The 19,808-nt window shown below is 38.1% G+C and overlaps 1 protein-coding gene across 1 annotated transcript in view; it reads left to right on the top strand.

Annotated features, from left to right (window-relative positions):
- Window positions 1-19,808, top strand: part of LAMA2 (laminin subunit alpha 2) — a 559,790-nt gene that overhangs the window by 340,469 nt on the left and 199,513 nt on the right. The window contains exons 29-30 of the mRNA XM_064294826.1: window positions 1,899-2,033; window positions 18,088-18,212. Coding sequence (XP_064150896.1) covers window positions 1,899-2,033; window positions 18,088-18,212 — 260 coding nt within the window. The remainder of the gene's footprint in view (window positions 1-1,898; window positions 2,034-18,087; window positions 18,213-19,808) is intronic.

The raw sequence follows: 19,808 nt of genomic DNA on the forward strand, positions 1-19,808 counted from the left end.
TAATTGAGTGCTTAATTGAGGTACTTAAGCATTATCCAAATCAAAATAAACAAGGAGAGTGCTGAGTATTGATCTTTTCTGTCTTTCTAAAGAACAGCTTTGCATATTCCACTCTGGACTAACCTAATCCAGAACCAAAAAAAAAAAAGCATGCAGGGGCATTAGGAAGTACTTATCCAATTTTTTTTTTTTTTTTTTTCGATTAGCCCTGGTAGCATAGTGGTTAAGAGCTTGGCTGCTAACCAGAAGGTCAGCAGTTTGAATCCACCAGCCATTCCTTGGAAACCCTATGAGGCAGTTCTACTTGGTCCTATAGGGTCACTATGAGTCGGAATTGACTTGATGGCAATGGTTCTTTTTTTTTTTTTGTATTCAGCAATTTTCTTTCTTTAGTGAGAGCAAAATATCTTGTGAAGAAATGTACTAAGTGACTAAGGTGGTAAAACAGTCCCAGTACAGTCTTCAGTGAGATCTGAAAAACTGACCCCTACAGATAAGCACTGGGCTGCTAACTGAAGGGTTGCTGGTACAAACCCACCAGTCGCTCCCAGGAGGAAGATGTGGCAGACTGCTCCTATAAAGATGGCCAAAACCAAAAACCAAACCCACTGGCACTGAGTCAATTTCAACTCAGAGCGACCCTATAGGGCAGAGTAGAACTGCCCCACAGGGTTTCCAAAGCTGTAATCTTTATGAAAGCAGACTGCCACATCTTTCTCCACGGAGCGGCTGGTGAGCTCGAACCACTGGCCTTTTGGTTAGTTAGCAGCCGAAAGCTTAACCACTACACCAACAGGGCTCCTTCTGTGAAGATTACTGCCTTAGGAACCGTACAGGGCAGCTCTACTTTTTCTTATAGGGTAGCTGTAGTAGACTGAATCAGCCCAATGGAAACTGTTTTTTTTGTTTTTTGTTTTTTTTCCTTAAACCTCTTCTTCGGAGTCCCTGGTGGCAGAAAGGTAGGTTTGAGTCTACCCAGAAGAGAGGCCTGGTGATCTACTTCTGGAAAATCAACTATTAAAAAAACCCTACGGAGCACAGTTATACTCTGACACACATGGGTGGCTGTGAGACACAACTAACTTCACGGCAACTGATACCTCTTACTCCTAAGTCAGGGAAAACCTGATAAAGGCAACAACTTTGCTTCCTATGAATTGTGAGCCTGAAACAAGTCTGCCCTGATCCTTTGTACACAACTGTGGGCTTCCAGAAAGCCAAAGAGATATTTTTTGATACATTTACATAATAAACCACAATGACAATGGGAGTCTTGATTTTGAGTATGTCAGCTTTGCTAGCAGGTTTTGGGTTGCTCTCAGATTTTTATTAAAAAAAGTAAAAATCTAGTAAAATAAATCTTATTTGTGGCCTAACAGTCCGAAGGCATATAGAGATGTTATTATTTTGAATTTCTTACTTTTATGGTCTAAATTATATCGATGTAAATAATGTGACCATGACACTTTTTTTATTGATTTAGCTTTTTGCTGTGTTTCACTGGGGATTCGCTAGTTATCCATCAAGCAGAGAAGCAGATTTTAGCTTGTCAAGGGCATTAAAACTCTCTCTTTGGTCCATATGACAGTTTTATTTAAAAACAAACCTCTTTTTCAAAAAAAAAAGAAGACCATCGAAAGCTTTTCAGGCTAAGTTTTATATGCAAATAAAAGCTTTCCTTTGCAAAAGTGTGATTACAGAGTGCTGCCTGTGCTCGCCAGGGACTAGGCAGAAATACACACATTAGGCATCAAAATTGGCACTTGCATTTGTAAGTGGTATTGTCCTCAGCACAGGCGGGAGGAAAGAAGTCATTCTTTTCAAATGCTGAAGAATCCAAGTGTTGCTAAAGCAAGATTTCTGCCTTGGCTGTCTTAATTGGTTCTCTTTTCTTTCAGACATGCTTGCCAGGATTTTATCGACTGCCTTCTGAACTGGGTGGCCGCACCCCTGGACCAACCCTGGGCACCTGTGTTCCATGTCAGTGTAATGGACACAGCAGCTTATGTGACCCTGAAACGTCCAAATGCCAGGTATTCACCTGAGTCTGTCCTTTCCAAGGCCCATGTTGTTTCCCTCTACACAAGCTCAGCTACTGTTTGCAGAGGACAGCTAAACTGCAGGAAATATAACTTCTTGGATGAGTGAAATAAAATATGCAGGAAAAAAAGACATCTGCCACATTATACTTTTTAACAAGTTATTTCAAAGAGATAACCAGAAAAACTACTACTAATGTCAAGGAATAGAATATTAACAACATCTGAGAAGAGTACCGGAGGACACGACTATTTAAATATCACATGTATTGCCTCTCCCCAATTATAAACAAATATAAGCTTTTTATAAAAATTAAAAAAATATAGGAAACTATTAAGAAAAAGATAAAAACCACTGCCTTAGTTATCTACTGGTGCTAAAACAGAAATTCCACAAATGGATGGTTTTAACAAACAAATTTATTTTTGCAAGAGTCAGAATAGACTTGACGGCAACAGGTTTTTTGTTTTCTTTTAAGAGCTTAGAATTCCGAATTCAGGGTGCTAGCTTTAGAAGACTTTCTCTCTCTGTCAGCTCTAGGGGAAGGTCTCTCCTGAGCTTCTGTTCCTGGGTGATCTTTGTGTGGCTTGACATATGTCTACCCCATCTTGCTTACTCACTTGCGTCTTTAATCTCTTTTATATCTCAAAAGATATTGATTTAAGACACACCCTATACTAAATCTGTCTCATTAGCATAACAAAAACCAACCATTCACAAATGGGATTATAACCCAAGCAAGTTGTTGTTATCCTTAGGTACCTTCCATTCAGGTCCAACTCATAGCAACCCATGCATAACAGAACAAAACACTGCCAAGCTCTGCGCCATCCTTACGATCATAGCTGTGTCTGAACCCATTATTATAGCCTTTGTGTCAATCCATCTCATTGAACGTCTTCCTCTTTTTCACTGACCCTCTACTTTACCAAGTATGATGTTCTTCTCCAGGGACAGTCCCTTCTGATAACATGTCCAAAGTAAGTGAGGCAAAGTCTCACTGTCCTCCCTTCTAAGGATTATTCTAGCCGTACTTCTTCCAAGACAGATTTGTTCATTCTTTCGGCAATTCATGGTATATTCAATATTCTTTGCCAACCCTGTAATTCAAAGGCATCAATTCTTCAGTCTTCCTCTTATATTGTCCAGCTTTTGCATGCATATGAGGTGGTTGAGAGCACCATCACTTGGGTCAGGTGCACCTTTTTCTTCAAGGAGACACCTTTGCCTTTCAACAGTTTAAAGAGGTCTTTCATAGAAGATTTGCCCAATGCAATACATCCTTTGATTTCTTGACTGCTGTTTCCATGGGCATTGATTGTGGAGCCAAGTAATATGAAATCCTTGACAACCTCAATCTTTTCTCCATTTTTCATGATGTTGCTTATTGGTCCAGTTGTGAGGATTTTTGTTTTCTTTATGTTGAGATGTAATCCATACGGAAGGTTGAAGTCTTTGATCTTCATAGGTAAGTGCTTCAAGTCCTCTTCACTTTCAGCAAGCAAGGTTATATCATCTTCATATCGCAGGTTGTTAATGAGTCTTCCTCCAATGCTGATGTTGCATTCTTCTTCATATAGTCCAGCTTCTCAGATTATTTGCTCAGCATAAACAGTGAATAAGTATGGTGAAAGGATACAACATTGATGCACACCTTTCTTGCCTTTAAACTATTCAGTATTCCTTTGTTCTGTTTGAACAACTGCCTCTTGGTCTATGTACAGGTTCCACATGAGCACAATTAAGTGTTCTAGAATTCTTCTTCTTCACAATGTTATCCGTAATTTGTTATGATCCACATAGCCAAATGTCTTTGCATAGTCAATAAAACACAGGTAAACATCACTCTGGTATTCTCTGCTTTCAGCTGAGGTCCTTCTGACCTTAGCAATGATATCCCACATTCCACATCCTTTTCTGAATCCAGCTTGAATTTCTGGCAGTACCATGTCAATGTACTACTGCTGTAATCATTTTTAAATTATCTTTAGTGTCATTTTACTTGCTTTAGATATTAATGATACTGTTCAATAATTTCTGCATTCCTTTGGATCACCCTTCTTTGGAATGAATATGAATATGGATATCAATATATATTTTTGGAGGATACAATTCAGTCCATAACATTCAACTCTTTGCCCCCCCCCCCCCCATTTATGTCCTTGGCATCTGCAAAGCACATTCACTGGTCACATCATCCCAAAAGTCTTAAATCAACAAAAGTCCAAAATCTCATCTTCAGAATCATCTAAATCAAATATGATTGAGACATTAGGCATATTCCTTCCTGAGACAAAATATCTGCTCATCTGTGAACCAGTGAAATCTAGAATACAAGTTATCTACTTCCAGAGTACAATGATGGAACAGGCACATGGTAGACATTTCCATTACGAATAGGAGAAATTGGAGGGAAAGAAGGGATAATGAGCACCAGGCAAGTCCAAAATCCAGCAGAATAATTTACATAGGCTCTCAAGGCTTGCAAATAATCCTCTGTTCTAGACCATCTGGGCAATGGCTCTGCACTCCAGACTCTCGGTGTTGGCCATACACTCAGGATTCTGGGTGGAGGCCCCTCAACCCTGGGCTTCAGCTTCACCTTCTAGGCCCAGTGGTATAGCAACTCTGCTCCCTTGGCTTTGGGGGTCCCCATTCTCCCAGCCCATCTGAGTAGTGATCCCACCCCGTTGGCCCCAGTAGGCTTCATTCTTCTGCCTCTTGGGCATGGCAGACCCACCCCCTCAGCTTTGAGTAGTGGCCCCATCCCCCTGTTGTTGTTGTTGTTAGGTGCCACTGAGTTGGTTCTGATTCATAAAGAACCCATGTACAGAATGAAACACTACCCAGCCCTGTGCCTTCCTCACAGTCATTGTTATGTTTGAGCCCCTTGTTACAGCCACTGTGTCAATCCATCTCATTGAAGGTCTTTCTCTTTTTCTGACCATCTGCTTTACCAAGCATGATATCTTTCTCCAGGGACTGGTCCCTATTGATAACATGTCCAAAATATGTGAGAGGAAGTCTTACCTTCCTTGCTTCTAAGAAGTATTCTGGGTATTCTTCCAAGTGAGATTTGTTTGTTCCTCTGACAGTCCATGCTGTAGTCAATAATCTTTGCCAACACCATAATTTAGAGGTATAGATTCTTCTCTGGTCTTCTTTATTCATCATCCAGCTTTCGCATGCATATGAGGTGACTGAAAATACCCTGGCTTAAGAGTCAGGTGCACCTTAGTCCTTAAAGTCCTTAATGGCAGCCCCACACTCAGGAATCAAGTTGGTCAAGATCTGACTCTTTGAAACTAGGAGAAAGTGGCCCAACCCTTTGAGATCCAGGAGACCCTGGCTCCACCCTTTGAAACCGAGAAGGCCCTGCTTCCCGTGATCCTTGGAATTGTTCTACTGATCTCTGAGCTGCTCCAGGGATGGTCCCTTTCTTTTCTTGGAGGACAACAGATATTGCTCCTTTAGCCTATTTCCTGACTGTAGAATTCCAAGAGGCAGACAATGTTCTTTCCTTTCATTCATTCATTTCATTTCAGTAAGTCTAAGCCAATGGGTTCTGCTATGGTAGTTGGTTAGATCCATCAGTCACAGGCTTAATCTTTTTAATAAAAGATTGTGTATCCACATCCTTGGTGAACATTCTAGGAGACATGTCCTTAGTTTGTATAACAGAATTTTCCATATCTTTAAGTTTAGTTTAGTTTTCATTTTGCACAGTTCTTTTTTAAGTCCATCTTTTTCCTCTCACATTTTACTATAAGCAGTAAAGAGAAACCACACACCCCGTTAAGATCTTGCTTCAAAATCTCCTCAGCCAGATATTCAAGTTCATCACTTACAAGTTCTACCTTCCATCAAACATTTGAACATAATTCAGATAAGTTCTTTTCCACTGCATAAAAAACATCACCCTTTCTCCATTGTCTGATCATATGTTTATCATTTTCTTCTAAAACCTCACCAGAAGCACATTTTTTTTAGTTGTGCTGTAGTTGAAAGTTTACAGCTGAAATTAATTTCCCATACAAAAATTCATACACATATTGTTATGTGACACTAGTTGCAATCCCTACAATGTGACAGCACACTCCCCCTTTCCACCCTGGGTTTCCCATGCCCATCCAACCAGCTCCTGTCCCTTTCTGCCTTCTCATCTTTCCTCTGGACAGGAGCCACCCTTTTGGTCTCATGTCTGCTTAAACTAAGAAGCACACTCTTCATGAGTATTATTTTATGTTTTATAGTCCAGTCTAGTCTTTGTCTGAAGAATGGGCTTCAGGAATGGTTTTAGTTCTAGGTTGACAGAGCATCTGGGGGTCATGGCTTCAAGGGTTCCTCCAGTCTCAGACCATTAAGTCTGGTCTTTTTACATGAATTTCAGTTCTGCACCCCATTTTTCTCCTGCTTCATCAGGGACTCTGTTTTGTTCCGTGTCAGGGCGATCATTGGTGGTAACTAGGCACCATCTGGTTCTTGTCTCAGGCTGATAGAGTCTCTGGTTTATGTGGCCCTTTTTGCTCTTGGACTAATATTTCCCATGTGTCTTTGGTGTTCTTCATTCTTCTTTGCTCCAGGTGGGTTGGGATCAATTGATGCATCTTAGATGGCCATTCGCAAGCTTTTAAGACCTCAGACACCACTCACCAAAGTGGGATGCAGAACCAGAAGCACATTTAATGTCCACATTTCCAGCAACATTCCGTTGCTTGTGCCATGTATATTCTCTAAGATGATAGAGACTTTCTTTATAGCTCTCCTCACTTCCTTCTAAGCCTTACCAGAATTGTCTTTGACATCCATAATTGTACCAACAGTCTCTTCAATCACCATAAGAAATTTAGGTTTCCCATGTTACCACTAATCCCCCAGACTCTAATCCCCACATAGCTCTAGACATCTTTGCTAACTGCACCTCCCACATCTTCTGAAACCCTTCTATTGAACCTGTGGAGTTCACAGTCGGACATCAATGTAATTTCTCTGTTGCCTGAAACTTGACTCTTCCAGATAGACCTCCTCTCCCCCTGTAAACCTCTCAAGTGGTAACTACTGTTTTCTCCCATAGTCTTCATCCCCCTGGCCCTGAAGATAGGGAAGTTGTCCTTGCTCCTCACTGCCACTTTCATATCATCCTTCTTCTCTCCTCCCTGAAAACACCCAGCCTAGATTCTCATGCCATTTTCCTTGTGCCGACTAAACCAGCTTGTTGATGTTGTCTACTAAACTGTCAGATTCAGGCATCTCATACCTTGAACATTTTTCCCCTGAATCATTGCCATTATCTCCAGCACTACTTCTATGATAATTCTTTGTTATTTTAATAACTATAAAATTAGATCTTACATACCTTAATGCTCAGTTTCTTATCCCCACTCCATGATCATATCCTAGATCTTGTCATTACTAATAACTGCAACCGATCTATAATGTCAATTTTAAGTACTCAATTATTTGGCTACTGTTTTAGTTTCTAGTGCTGATGTAATGGAAATACCACAAGTGGGTGGTTTTAAAGTATAGGAATTTTTTTTCTCACAGTTTAGGAGGTTAGAAGTTCAAATTCAGGGCACCAACTCAATCATTCTGGGGAGAGATCTCTTTCAGTTTCTCTAGACTCGGCATTTCTTGATTCCTCGGTGATTTTCATGTGGCATGTATCTTCCTCTCCATTTGGACTCACTTCTTTGTGCCTAATCTGCTCTTTTTATATCTCAAAAGTGAGTAGGTTTAAGATACACGCTACACTGACATGACCTCATTAACATAACAAAGAAGACCTTCTTCCCAAAATGGATTATATCCACAGGTATAGGGGTTAAGATTTACAACACATATTTTGAGGGACACAATTTAATCCATAACAGCCACTATCTTAGTCCTCTAGTGCTGCTTAATAGGAATACCACAAGTGGATGGCTTTAACAAAGAGAAGTTTATTTCCTCACAGTAAAGTAGGCTAAAAGTCCAAATTCAGGGCTTCAGCTCCAGGGGAAGGCTTTCACTCTCTGTCCACCTTCTCATCAATCCTTCCCCAGACTAGGAGCTTCTCTGCACAGGGACCCTGGCTCCAAAGGACGTGCTCTGCTCCTGGCACTGCTTTCTTGGTGATATGAGGTCCCCTTCTCTGCTCCCTTCCCTTTCCTTTTTATCTCTTATGAGAGGTAAAATGTTGTGCAAGCCACACCCCAGGGAAACTCCCTTTACATTGGATCAGGGATGTGACCTTCATAAGGATGTTACAGTCACACCATAATCCTCTTTAACATAAAATTACAATCACAAAATGGAGGACAACCACACAATACTGGGAATCATCACCCAGTCATGACTGATGCACACATTTTTGGGGGGACATAATTCAATCCATGACAGCTACCATCTCTTACCCTCCAATTCACTTCTTCTTGGTTGTTCATTTGGTTGTCAACATTTTAAATATTTTTGTTTATTGATTATTGATGCTCACATTCCTTCATTGTCATTCTCTTCCTCCTGTCTTGCTTTCTTAAACAGCTTGATATTCATGACATTCATTAATATCATTGCTTTATATAACCCTCATCTCCTTTACCACTTTCTTATTTATTTGTACTAATTTTACCCCAACTCTGGTTAAGTGCTGCTCTCTCTCTTCTCTACATCTGCATCTTCTAAGCTGAATGTGGCTTAAGAAAAACAGACAGCTACTCTGTCTAGTCTCACTTTGAATTCATGATCACTCACTTCAAATAGACCATTAGTGTTACTCTGTAATCTTACACCATTTCTCTAGCCCATTTCCTCTTCTTCATCCCTGGATGACTCTTCTGTAACTTTTGCTCACTCCTCAAACCCAAAATCTCTCCTCCCCTTTCCATCTTTACTCTCAGCTAATAGCACTGTATCTTATTTCATTGAGAAATTTTAAGCAATCAAAAGAGAACCAGCACAAGCTCCCACAACCACATGTACACCCACCTTTCTTCCTCTATGCCAGTTATGCTGACTGTTTCCATTACTTTGCATGAACTGTTTTTGTTTCTAGAATAGACTAAGTCTTCCACTTACACTCTAGATCCCACCCCTCTCTCTCATTCAAGTACACTACTCAGGCTATTGTCCCCTCCTCTCCTACATCATCACTTTTTATTTCTTCTTACACCTTAAAAGAAAAAAAAAAAAAAGACTTTTGATTCTGCTTCCTCTCTAAGTACTGCCTCATTCTTCTTCTATACAGTGAAGTGTTGTCTATACTCTGTCTATATGTTTTCTCCTTCAATTTGCTTGTGAATACTAAATTCAGGCTTTTACCTCTGCCACTATATTGAAACTAAATTTCAGCTATCAGCCTTCATCTTACTTGATTTATCAGCAGCATTTGACAGTGTGAATCATCTCATTCTTCTTGAAACTCTTTGTTCAGTATGCTTCCCAGGCCATGGCATGATGAGCGTTTTCAAACTCAGTGGCTGCTCCTCCTCAGTCTTCTTTGCTTTGTCCTCCTTATTATCCTGACTTCTACGTAGGAGTGTTTCCAAGACTTAATCCTTGGAGAAATTTGCTTTTGTGACTACAGTTGTTCTCATAGTGATCTCCCCCACTCACATGACTTTTAGTACTATGGTGAAATGGGTTCCTTTATGTGGCATTTTGCCTTGGTTATTTGGAAAAACAGCTTGAGGGATTTTTCCCCTAAGTCCTGAGAAGTTACCTTTGCCCCAGTTTTCTATAGTAGAGGATTTGTTGTTTTTGTCCAGGTTGATTGACATTTCCCGGGTAAGCTGTAAACAACATGGTTTTGATACTTTTTGTCTGGTTCTGTGATTTGTGTGCACCTTACAGGGATTGGTCAATAGATTATGCAAATAAGGTGAGTTGTAGCTTATTATGCAAATAAATTGTCTATGGCCTACCAAGAATTGGTCAATTTGTGGTCCCTGCTGGGAGGGGCCATGCCTTGTAATTGACAAAAGTAGTTTTGTATATAAGCATCGAATCCCACAGAGCTTTTTCAGACAGAAAGAAGCAGGAAGAAAGATTAGAAGAAAAAAGAAGCAGAGAGAGAGGATGCAAGGAAGCTCCTAAAAGAGCTATAACACGGGTCAAGGGCTGTAACAGTAAAGTCAACAAGAGGCTTTGAAGGGGCCTAGTGGCAGAGCTGGTGGTGACAGATGGCAGGGCCACAAGGAACCTGCACTGAGGGGGCTGAGAGGAAACTGTCCTGAGGGGGCCAAAAGGAGCCTGTCTTGAGGGGGCCAAGAGGAAGCCTGTCCTCAGGGGGCTGAGAAGAGCCCTGCACAGTCAAGAGGAGCTCAGAGAGCTGTCCTGCAGTGATTCCGATTTGTAGCCTGTTGATCCTGATCCTGAGTTGTACCATGTTCCTTAATAAGCCACTTACCAGTAAGTATGGTCCACGAGTTCTGTCTGGCCTTTGCAGTGGATTATCAAACCCAGAAAAGACTAGAGAATGCCGTGGGAGGGATTAATGATGTTAGAATTGGTAAAAAAGTTGGAGAGTGGAGTTATGTCTGACCTCTACCTCATGGGAATCAGCTTTGGGCTGATCTTGATTTGCATTATCCCCCCTGAAGTTGGATAAGTCCTGATGCTGTTACTATTTACTACCACGATTTCACAAATACCTATGCTGAGATCCTACCGTATTAGCCATTATTTTTATTATTTAATTTTAGATGTAATACTCCTGTTTTTCACATGGGGATATCAAAGTCTAAGCTAGCTGAACTAAAACTTCCTTAAGATCCCCATAGTTTGTAGAAATATTATTTTATCTCAACCACAATTTTTATTTTAAAAAGAAGATATAAAGCAAATCTCCATCATTGACCTGTCTTGCTGCCTGAAAACACCATCAGTATCTATGGTTAAACAATTAGCTCTATCTTCAGAAAATATATCAATTCATAACTATAGTCTACTGTGTTCAAGGTGTTTTATAAACCTTATCTTATTTAATGTTTTGGCTAACAGCCTAGCCAAAACAGGAATTATTAGTATCTTATTACAGCTCTAAAAATTAATGCTAAGAAAAATTGTAAGGAACATACAGAGTCTTGGCTAGAAAGTATTAGAATCAGATTTCAAATCTACTACAAAATGCTGTCTCAGACCTTGAGAGCAAGTAAACACATGCCTAGCTAGTTTAATGGGTTTGATTTTTAAGGCCCAGTTGAGTTATATTCTAGGGTACTAATAGAATATGTAAATATGATTGAGTCATATATGAAAAATATTTGAGAAATTGTGAGAATATGGAAACTCTTATAGTATGGAAAGCAGTGAAATGTCATTCCAGGTTTTATAAAACCTATAAAATGTAGGAAGCATTGATTTTGATCTCCAATAAGATTTAAAGATTGCTTATTTAACCAATATCTGTCAACTGTAGAAAAAAATAAACTATGCTTATTAGGAATTTGAATAGGCTCACTCACAATAGCTCATATCAAACTAATTGCTAGGGTTATTATATAACTACAACTGATAGCCAGATTTCCTGAATCACCAGTATATTATCAAATTCATCAGAAAGTGTAATGCATCTGTCTTGGTTATCTAGTGCTGCTATAACAGAAATACCACAAGTGGATGGCTTTAACAAAGAGAAATTTATTCTCTCACAGTCTAGTAGGCTAGAAGCCTGAATTCAGGGCATCAGCTCCACGGGGAGACTTTCTGTCTGTGTTGGCTCTGGAAGAAGGTCCTTGTCATCAATATTCCCCAGATGAGGAGCTTCTCAGCTCAGGGACCCCAGGTCCAAAGAACCCCAGGTGCTTCTTTCTTGGTGGTATGAGGTCCCCCTGTCTTTCTGCTCACTTCTCTTTTTTATATCTCAAAAGAGATTGGCTCAAGACAAAATCCAATCTTGTAGATAGAGTCCTGCTTCATTAACATAACTTCCGCTAATCCCATCTCATCAACATCATAGAGATAGGATTTACAACACACAACATGTAGGAACATCACATCAGATAATGAAATGGTGCACAGTCACACATACTGGGAATCATGGCCTAGCCAAGTTGATACACATATTTTTGGGGGACTCAGTTCAATCCATGACAGCATCCTACCTCAAATTCATCAAAGATAATAACAATGGCAACTATGTGTCCAACTCTGTGTATATACCAAAACTGGGACCGACTGCTGTAAATAGGTCATCACATTTGTCTGCACAATAAACTTATGAGGTATACAAGATTATTCCTACTTTTCCTGTTGATGAACTAATACTGAGAGAAATTAAATAATTTCTTTAAGTCATAAACCAGTAAGAATCAGAGCTATGATTCAAACCTTGCTTTGTTTAAATAGGCATTTGACAGAATGTTTCATGATATTCTCACAAACAAGGCTGAAAATATGGTCCAGATACAATCAGTTAATAAGTTTGATGAGTGTGTAACTTGTTGAACAACATGAACCAGAGTAAGACCTAGATATGTCTCTAATGATGAGACATAGGCTCTATGCCTGATCCTGTCATGTTCAAATCTTCATCCACGATTTGGAAGAGATCTACCAAACATTCAGATAACATAAACCTGGAAGTGATAGATACCTAATGCATTGGATGGTGGTCAAGAATGAAAGATATCCTGGCAGGTGGAACTATAAGCCACAATTAACAAGATAAAATGAATAGAAGAGGTTTTGTATTTAGGTAGGCTCACTCTTCATTCATTCATTCACACTTTCACTCATTCATTCTGTGGCATTTGTTATTATTTCCAACACAGGCATTGTGAAATACAGTCAAAATATTTGAAAAGCACAGTTAGAGACTTAAAATCCACTGTATTTTAGGAGAAAATCTGATAAATGAAGACTGCTAAATGTTTAGCTTGAAAAAAGATGTTTAGTTTAAAAATGATTTGGTAAGCAATAGTATTATTTAAATATATGAGCACCTTCCCTGGGAAATGGGAATTAGTCTTATTTATCTAGCTTCAGAAGGCAGAGCTTGGGTCAGTGGCTGGAAATAAGAGTGAAACAAGTTTTCATTCGGCATATGGAGAAGTTAATGGCATAGTTGTACAAGATAAACATGATTGTTTCGCAAGAATTCATGCATTTAGCAATAATATCTCAAGGGAAGTGTGGAAGACATCCCTATAAAAAAAGTTTAGGTCAAGTAACTTCTACCTTGAATGTAAGATACTGTAATATAAATGTTCTTTATTTGATTGTGGAGAAAGAATGTATACCACCAGTTTTCAAATATGCAAAAAATATATATAAATCTCGTATATTCTAATCTATTATTGGAAAGATACTAGCATGTAACACTTTTCATAATATAATGAAACTTCTCATTAGGCATCCAAGATACCATTTTTTTTTTTCTTTAAAAGTCAATTTCTATACAATTGAAAATATTATGTCCACTATTTCAAAGTAGACAGGAAAGTCATAAGAAAAGTCTATATTAAAAAATTTCCAAAAATAGCAATATGTTTTATGTGTTGTGTTTATGGGCTTAACTAAGACATTTGATTCAGTTAACTTAGTATATCAGCAGCCCTGTGAAAGATTGTATATCCAGAAAAGGCTAAAACATTTGTTTGCTCTGTGAAGAAATTATACAAGTTTATAAGAGGCAAAGTCCATATTTTTGAATCCTTGTGTTTTTAGTATTGATCAACATTATCTTTAAGTATTTTGATTCAGTTATTAATATTGCATTTATATTAGATAAAATAGTTCATTATGTAGTAGTTTTATTACAAAAGCAAAATGCTGACAATTTTTGTCCAAGATCTTGTGTATTTTTGGCACATGTTCATTTCTATAACTATATAAAAAATGTTTTAAAAACACTCCCCAGTTAACACTTACCCATCATTTGATACCTTGCCAAATGATTTGAGACTGAAATTTGTAGATAATTATTTTATCTTGGAACGATTATCTCCCATAAAGCTACTGTTAAATATGTAATGTCTATTCTATTGTGTAAATATGATGATTCCTTAGATGGTAGAATAAGGGATGATTAGGAGCCCTGGAAGGCAGAATGGTTAAATGTTTGGCTGCTAACTGAAAAGTTGGCAGTTCAAACTCAGCCAGCCACTCCACAGGGGAAAAAGCTTGGCGATCTGCGCCTGTAAAGATTACAGCCTAGGAAAAGCTATGGAGCAGTTCTACTCTATTATATAGGGACACTGTGAGTAGACTTGATGGCACACAATGAGGTACTTATATCAGTGTCAAAATATATCAGATCATCTTTCATTGCTATCCACTTTTCTGTAGTTATTAGACTTAAAACTCAGCCTATTTAATTTTAAGAAGTTGGACCAGTTTCACATACGCTGCTTAGAACTTGTGTTCATTCAGTCATTCAAAATATTGAATGTCTACAATGTTACATTCATTGTGTTGAGCTCCAAGGAAGATTTAATTCAGCCATAGGGCATCAAGAGATGTGTATCAGAGAAAAAAACAAAGCCTGTTGCTGTCGAGTCGATTCCAACTCAGAAATGAGAGTTGAAGTGAATTTGCGTTAGCCAGGTTCGGTCTAGTTGCCGTGGAGTCAGTCTTGACTCATTGTGATGCCATGTGTGTTACAGTAGAACTGTGTTCCACAGGGTTTTCAATGGCTGATTTTTCAGAAGTAAATTACCAGGCTCTACTTTCAAGGAGCTCTGGTAGCACAATAGTTAAGAGCTTGGCTGCCAGCCAAAAATTTGGCAGTTCCAATCTACCAGCTGCTTGTTGGAAGCCATATGGGGCAGTTCTGCTCTGTCCTGTAGGGTCACTATGAGTCCGAATCAACTCCAAGGCAATGGATTTTCTTTCAAAGCACCTCTGGGTGGACTTGAACCTCCAACCTTTTGCTTAGTAGGTGGGCATGTTAAAGGTTTGCACTGCCTTAGCCAGGTAAGAGGAAGAAAAAGCATTCCAGAACAAGACTGAAGAATTGTTGCCTTTGAATTATGGTGTTGGCAAAGAATATTGAATATACCATGAACCGCCAGAAGAATGAACAAATGCCCCTTAGAAACGAGGATGATGAGACTTCATCTCACATACTTTCAACATACTATCAGGAGGGACGAGTCCCTGGAGAAGGACATCATGCTCGGTAAAGTAGACAGTCAGAAGGATTGACACAGTGGCTGCAACAGTGGGCTCAAACATAGCAACGATTGCATGGATGGCACAGGACCAGGCAGCATTTTGTTTTGTTGTACATGGGGCTACTGTGAGTTGGAACCAACTCAACGGCACCTAACAACAACAAATTGCTGTGTAAACTTTCACCAAAAACTCAATAAAATATTAAAAGTAATAATAAAAATGTTTTAAAGAAATAAAAAGTAATAGAATCTTGGGACATGATGATGAAATAGATATCTGAGGTGAGAGAGGCACCTAAGTTGATAGCTTGGTTAGTTGACTAGGTGAATGATATTGATACATTCCTATAGAATGTGTGGGAAGAAAAAAAGAAATGAGATCTAAGATGAAAATCAAGGACGCCAATGTTACTAAACACAAGAGAGACGTGTCCATGAAGGAGAATAAGAGAGTAGCCATAGAGGTATGAGAAAAAGCAACATACTGTACTATCAAAAAAAAAAAAAAATGGGAAGAGAAGATTTCAAAGCAAGAGTAGCCAGAAATGTCAGCTGCTGTAGAAAATTCACATGACAACTAATTATTGTCAGTAAATTTTCATTAGCATCAAAAATTTTATGAATGAGCCTGGAATTACATTTCAACGGTAGAATCAGAAGACTGGGAGATGAGGAAGTAGAGACCAGAAATGTAGACAATACTTTTTAAAAACTTTAGCAAAAACAGAATAGAAGTTGCCAAGAAATTTGAGATTCCAGAGCTTTTCTTTCTTTTTTTTTTTTTTTTTAAGATAGGAAATGCTTGCCTGACCTGGAATGGTAATGGGAATAAGCCAGCTAAGAGAGACTGAAGATTCAGGAGAAAAGGAGACAGAAGGGCAAGGGGACCAGAGTAAAGAAAGAATAGATTTAGACAAAGGCCAAAACGTTACCACTTTCCTGGGAAGGAAATAAATATTAATAGGATGGGATATAATGCAGGCAGGATAGTGAACGGTTTGGAACAGGGCTTTGAATTGGTTTGTTCTGGTTCGAACCTTTGCTGAGAATTTGCATTTCAACCCCAGATATACTGAATCACAATCTGCAGTTTAACAAGATTCCCAGTTTTCCTTATGTGTGACAAATCTTGAGACCCAGGGCTCTACTAGTCATTCTCAGAATTGGTCCCTACCCAGCAGCATTAGCATCACCTGGGAACTTGTTAGAAATGGAAATTCTCAGCAGAGATTTGAGCCTGAAGGAACCAGTTCAAAGCCCTGCTTTGAAAAGAGGCTGAAGGAATATCTCAATGAGGGCTCTCCTTTCTCTGAAAATAGAGGGCAGTCATCTGCTGAGCATGAGGCAGAGAATGCAAAGCTTTGAGATTCGTCCCCTGTCATATTGGAAAATTAGATCCATTTTACAGTGTTATAAAATGCGTTTGTAAACTACATATATATTTTCAAATATAGAACCAAAAATATAGAAAAGTCGGTGGTCTTAAATTCATTGTGACAGTGTCATAATTTTACCCTAGATAATGGCATCAGATCTCGAAAACAATCAATAGAATTTCTAAAACAAAACAAAAAGAGTAGTAAATCTCATGGCCATGTGGTGGAAGTGACTTCAATTACAGTTTATCATAAATGACAACACATACGACACCACACACTGACCATTAGAGAACACAGGAAAAATAAATATGTACTTCTTGTTTGATTGAATGAACCAAAGCCTGGCATATGGAAGGTCTCCCAAGTTCAACACAGAGCCTGCAGGTGGCTCTGTGGCTCCAGCTCAGTTGATCAGATCAGTTCACTAATATATATGTATCTATTTTGTTACTGGCTTTTTTGCTTTTCAACTTGTATTTTGATATTAAAAAAAAAAAAAAAAAAACCCAGTGCCGTCGAGCTTAGAAGTAAATCACCCTGTGATGTCTCCAAATCCATTCTCATAAAATCAAGCTAAAGTATAACTCCAAATTCCCTCTGTTCCTTCCTTTTTCTCAACACCTAAAGCCAAGGATCAATTTTCCACTAAGTAATAATCCAGTATTTTTCCTTGCTGCCCTGTTTCTTACTGATCATTTTTTTTTTCCTAAAGTGGAATTTTTCCTAAATAGGAGGATGCTATTTTATCTTTTCTCCCTCCACTGGCTTCCTCTCAGTGACTGTGTCCATGCCTTGCATGCAGTACCTCATAAGCCCTTACAGCACGAATGATTGTTGTGTTAAATATGGCTCTACTGTATAAGAATTTTAATTTCTGAACTCTTTACACACTATTCTGAAACGGTTCTCATTTCAATATGGAAATGTCTTAAAGGCATATTACCTAAGTGCCTCTTATTATGCAAGTATAAAAAATAGAATAGTGACTTGAGATTGTTAATTTCAGACTGCTTCCTTTATGTCTTTAAAGAACTACCAACCCTTAGCTAGAGATGAAAACCATTTTTAATGTGGTAACTAGGCTGACCTTTTTTAAATTTATTTTCTTACTCTTATTGCCTCTTAAAACATTTATCCTTTTCACCTTAATTTGGTTTCCACTGATGGGCAGTGAGAAACGTGCTTAGGCTCCAGTGTTTTTCTCTCTCTTTTCTAGCACCTTGCAGATCTAAAGCCCGGGATGAGATGAAGCATAAATTGTCAGATGATATACAAAATTTTAGAGATTCTTGAAAATCTACCCCCCAATTTATAGTAAAAGAAGAATTCACATGGCAATTGATGTAGGAAAAAACAGAAACTTAATGTCAGTATAGCTACAATGACACAGTATTCCTTTCTTAAGTGAAATAGCTACTTTAAAAATATATGTATCAAAAACCTAGTCCTGTGTCAATGGCAAGGTGCGTGTGTGTTCATCCACTCATACTTAGGTAACTATATGATAAATTACATTCTATATTTTATTAAATCAAAAACGAATGTTGTCTTCCCCCTTTTTTGTTTTTTTAAAGAATTGTCAGCATCACACTGGTGGTGACTTCTGTGAACGTTGTGCCCTCGGATACTACGGAATTGTCAAAGGATCACCAAATGACTGTCGGCAATGTGCTTGCCCTCTGATTTCTTCCAGCAACAAGTAAGACTGAGAAATGTAACCATATTTTTCAGTCAGTAACACCATCTGTCTGGCACTTGGCCTGTCTAGGATTTGGCTCTTTTTTTCCATATAAACAAAGTCTCAATTTAAAGATTATTTTTAACAACATAAAAACATGACAAAAATATAAAATGCTATATGGTTGATTTTTCTTTTAAAACCCTGTCTCAAGTTATAACTTATTAATTAACATATAAACCCCAATATTTACAGGAGATTTATAAAGTAAATTATATATGTACGTATATATGCATAATTTCATAAATACACTGGTCTTGGTTTGCATGTAGTTCTGCTCCATTCTTCAGCTATGAAGAACTGTTTGGGTTCATATTATGTCCCTTTTGTGCCTGTTGCCATTGATTGTTCATGTTTAATTTAACATTGATAAAAAATTATCAAGAAAATAATTGAAAAAATAGTGCAATGAAAGCAGCGTGGATTATTGTTCAGCTGCAAAATAAAGCAGTGTCTTTCTGAATCACAGCCCCTTTTCTGTTAAAATGGTCCAAGCTTGGTACCATGGAAACACAGCCATAAGGGGAAACCAAAGCTGGAATATTTTATATCAGTGCTGTCTGAACATTCTGCATTGGTTTATGTATTGATGAAAACCCCTAGGTGTTTTCATTTACCTTTTCACTAAGCTGGCTATACTTTCTGCTAAGAGATTTATAGACTTCAATTTCTACATGATTGGGCAGTTTTTCTCTAAGAGTTTGCTTTGAAAAGTATGTATAGCAATTTTTTCAGTATTAGAATCCTGGATACCTTGCCTTCAATATAAAAGAACCAGGAAGCAATTCAGGCAAAGTGACCTTCCCACCTGGTCCTGCTCAGGTTTCTTCTTCATCTTCAGCTTTGTATACGTTCTGAAAACATTTTAGACTAAATTATCTTCCTTTTCTCTGTAAGGTCCTCTTTCTGTTAGCCAGAATTACATCCTTTTAGAGGGTGTCAAATGGAAATTTTTAGGTAAGTTGGATGTTGATGAGGAAAATAGACATCGTGCTAATATGCTTCCAAACACTAACTGACATGTATATGCAAAAGAAATGATATTTTTTTATCTTTCCTTCCCTAATCTCCATGTGATTCCCAGGTTTAAATAAGGGAATGCTATTTATTTGTTGTTTATTGAAACATGAACTATTTGGATAAGAAAAATTCAATAATTAATTACTAAGTCCTTGTTAGGTACATGGCACTGTACTAAAATCTACAGACAATATAAAAGATAAACCTACAATTTCTTGGAGAAGCTCACTTTCAAACTAGTATCTTAAAAGAAGTCACATAAAGAGAATTCAAAGTCATAAAATACCATACTTAATTTGGGAAGATCCAAGAACATATTGGAAGACATCTTAGTATTTATAATAGTTCTTAAACAGTGGTTTGAAGTGTTTTCCTTGTGAAGATATGGAAATTATATGAACAAAAGCTTAGAAAACAGAAAAAAGGCAGATTTAGGAACTAGTAAGTAATAGAGAATGAAATTCAGATGGAATTTAATAATGGCAGATGACAATGATTGGGAGTATAGAGGGTGTATTATAGAAATCCTTGAATACC

The sequence above is a fragment of the Loxodonta africana genome, chromosome 1, assembly GCF_030014295.1.
Source record: "Loxodonta africana isolate mLoxAfr1 chromosome 1, mLoxAfr1.hap2, whole genome shotgun sequence".
NCBI classification, from domain to species: domain Eukaryota; kingdom Metazoa; phylum Chordata; class Mammalia; order Proboscidea; family Elephantidae; genus Loxodonta; species Loxodonta africana.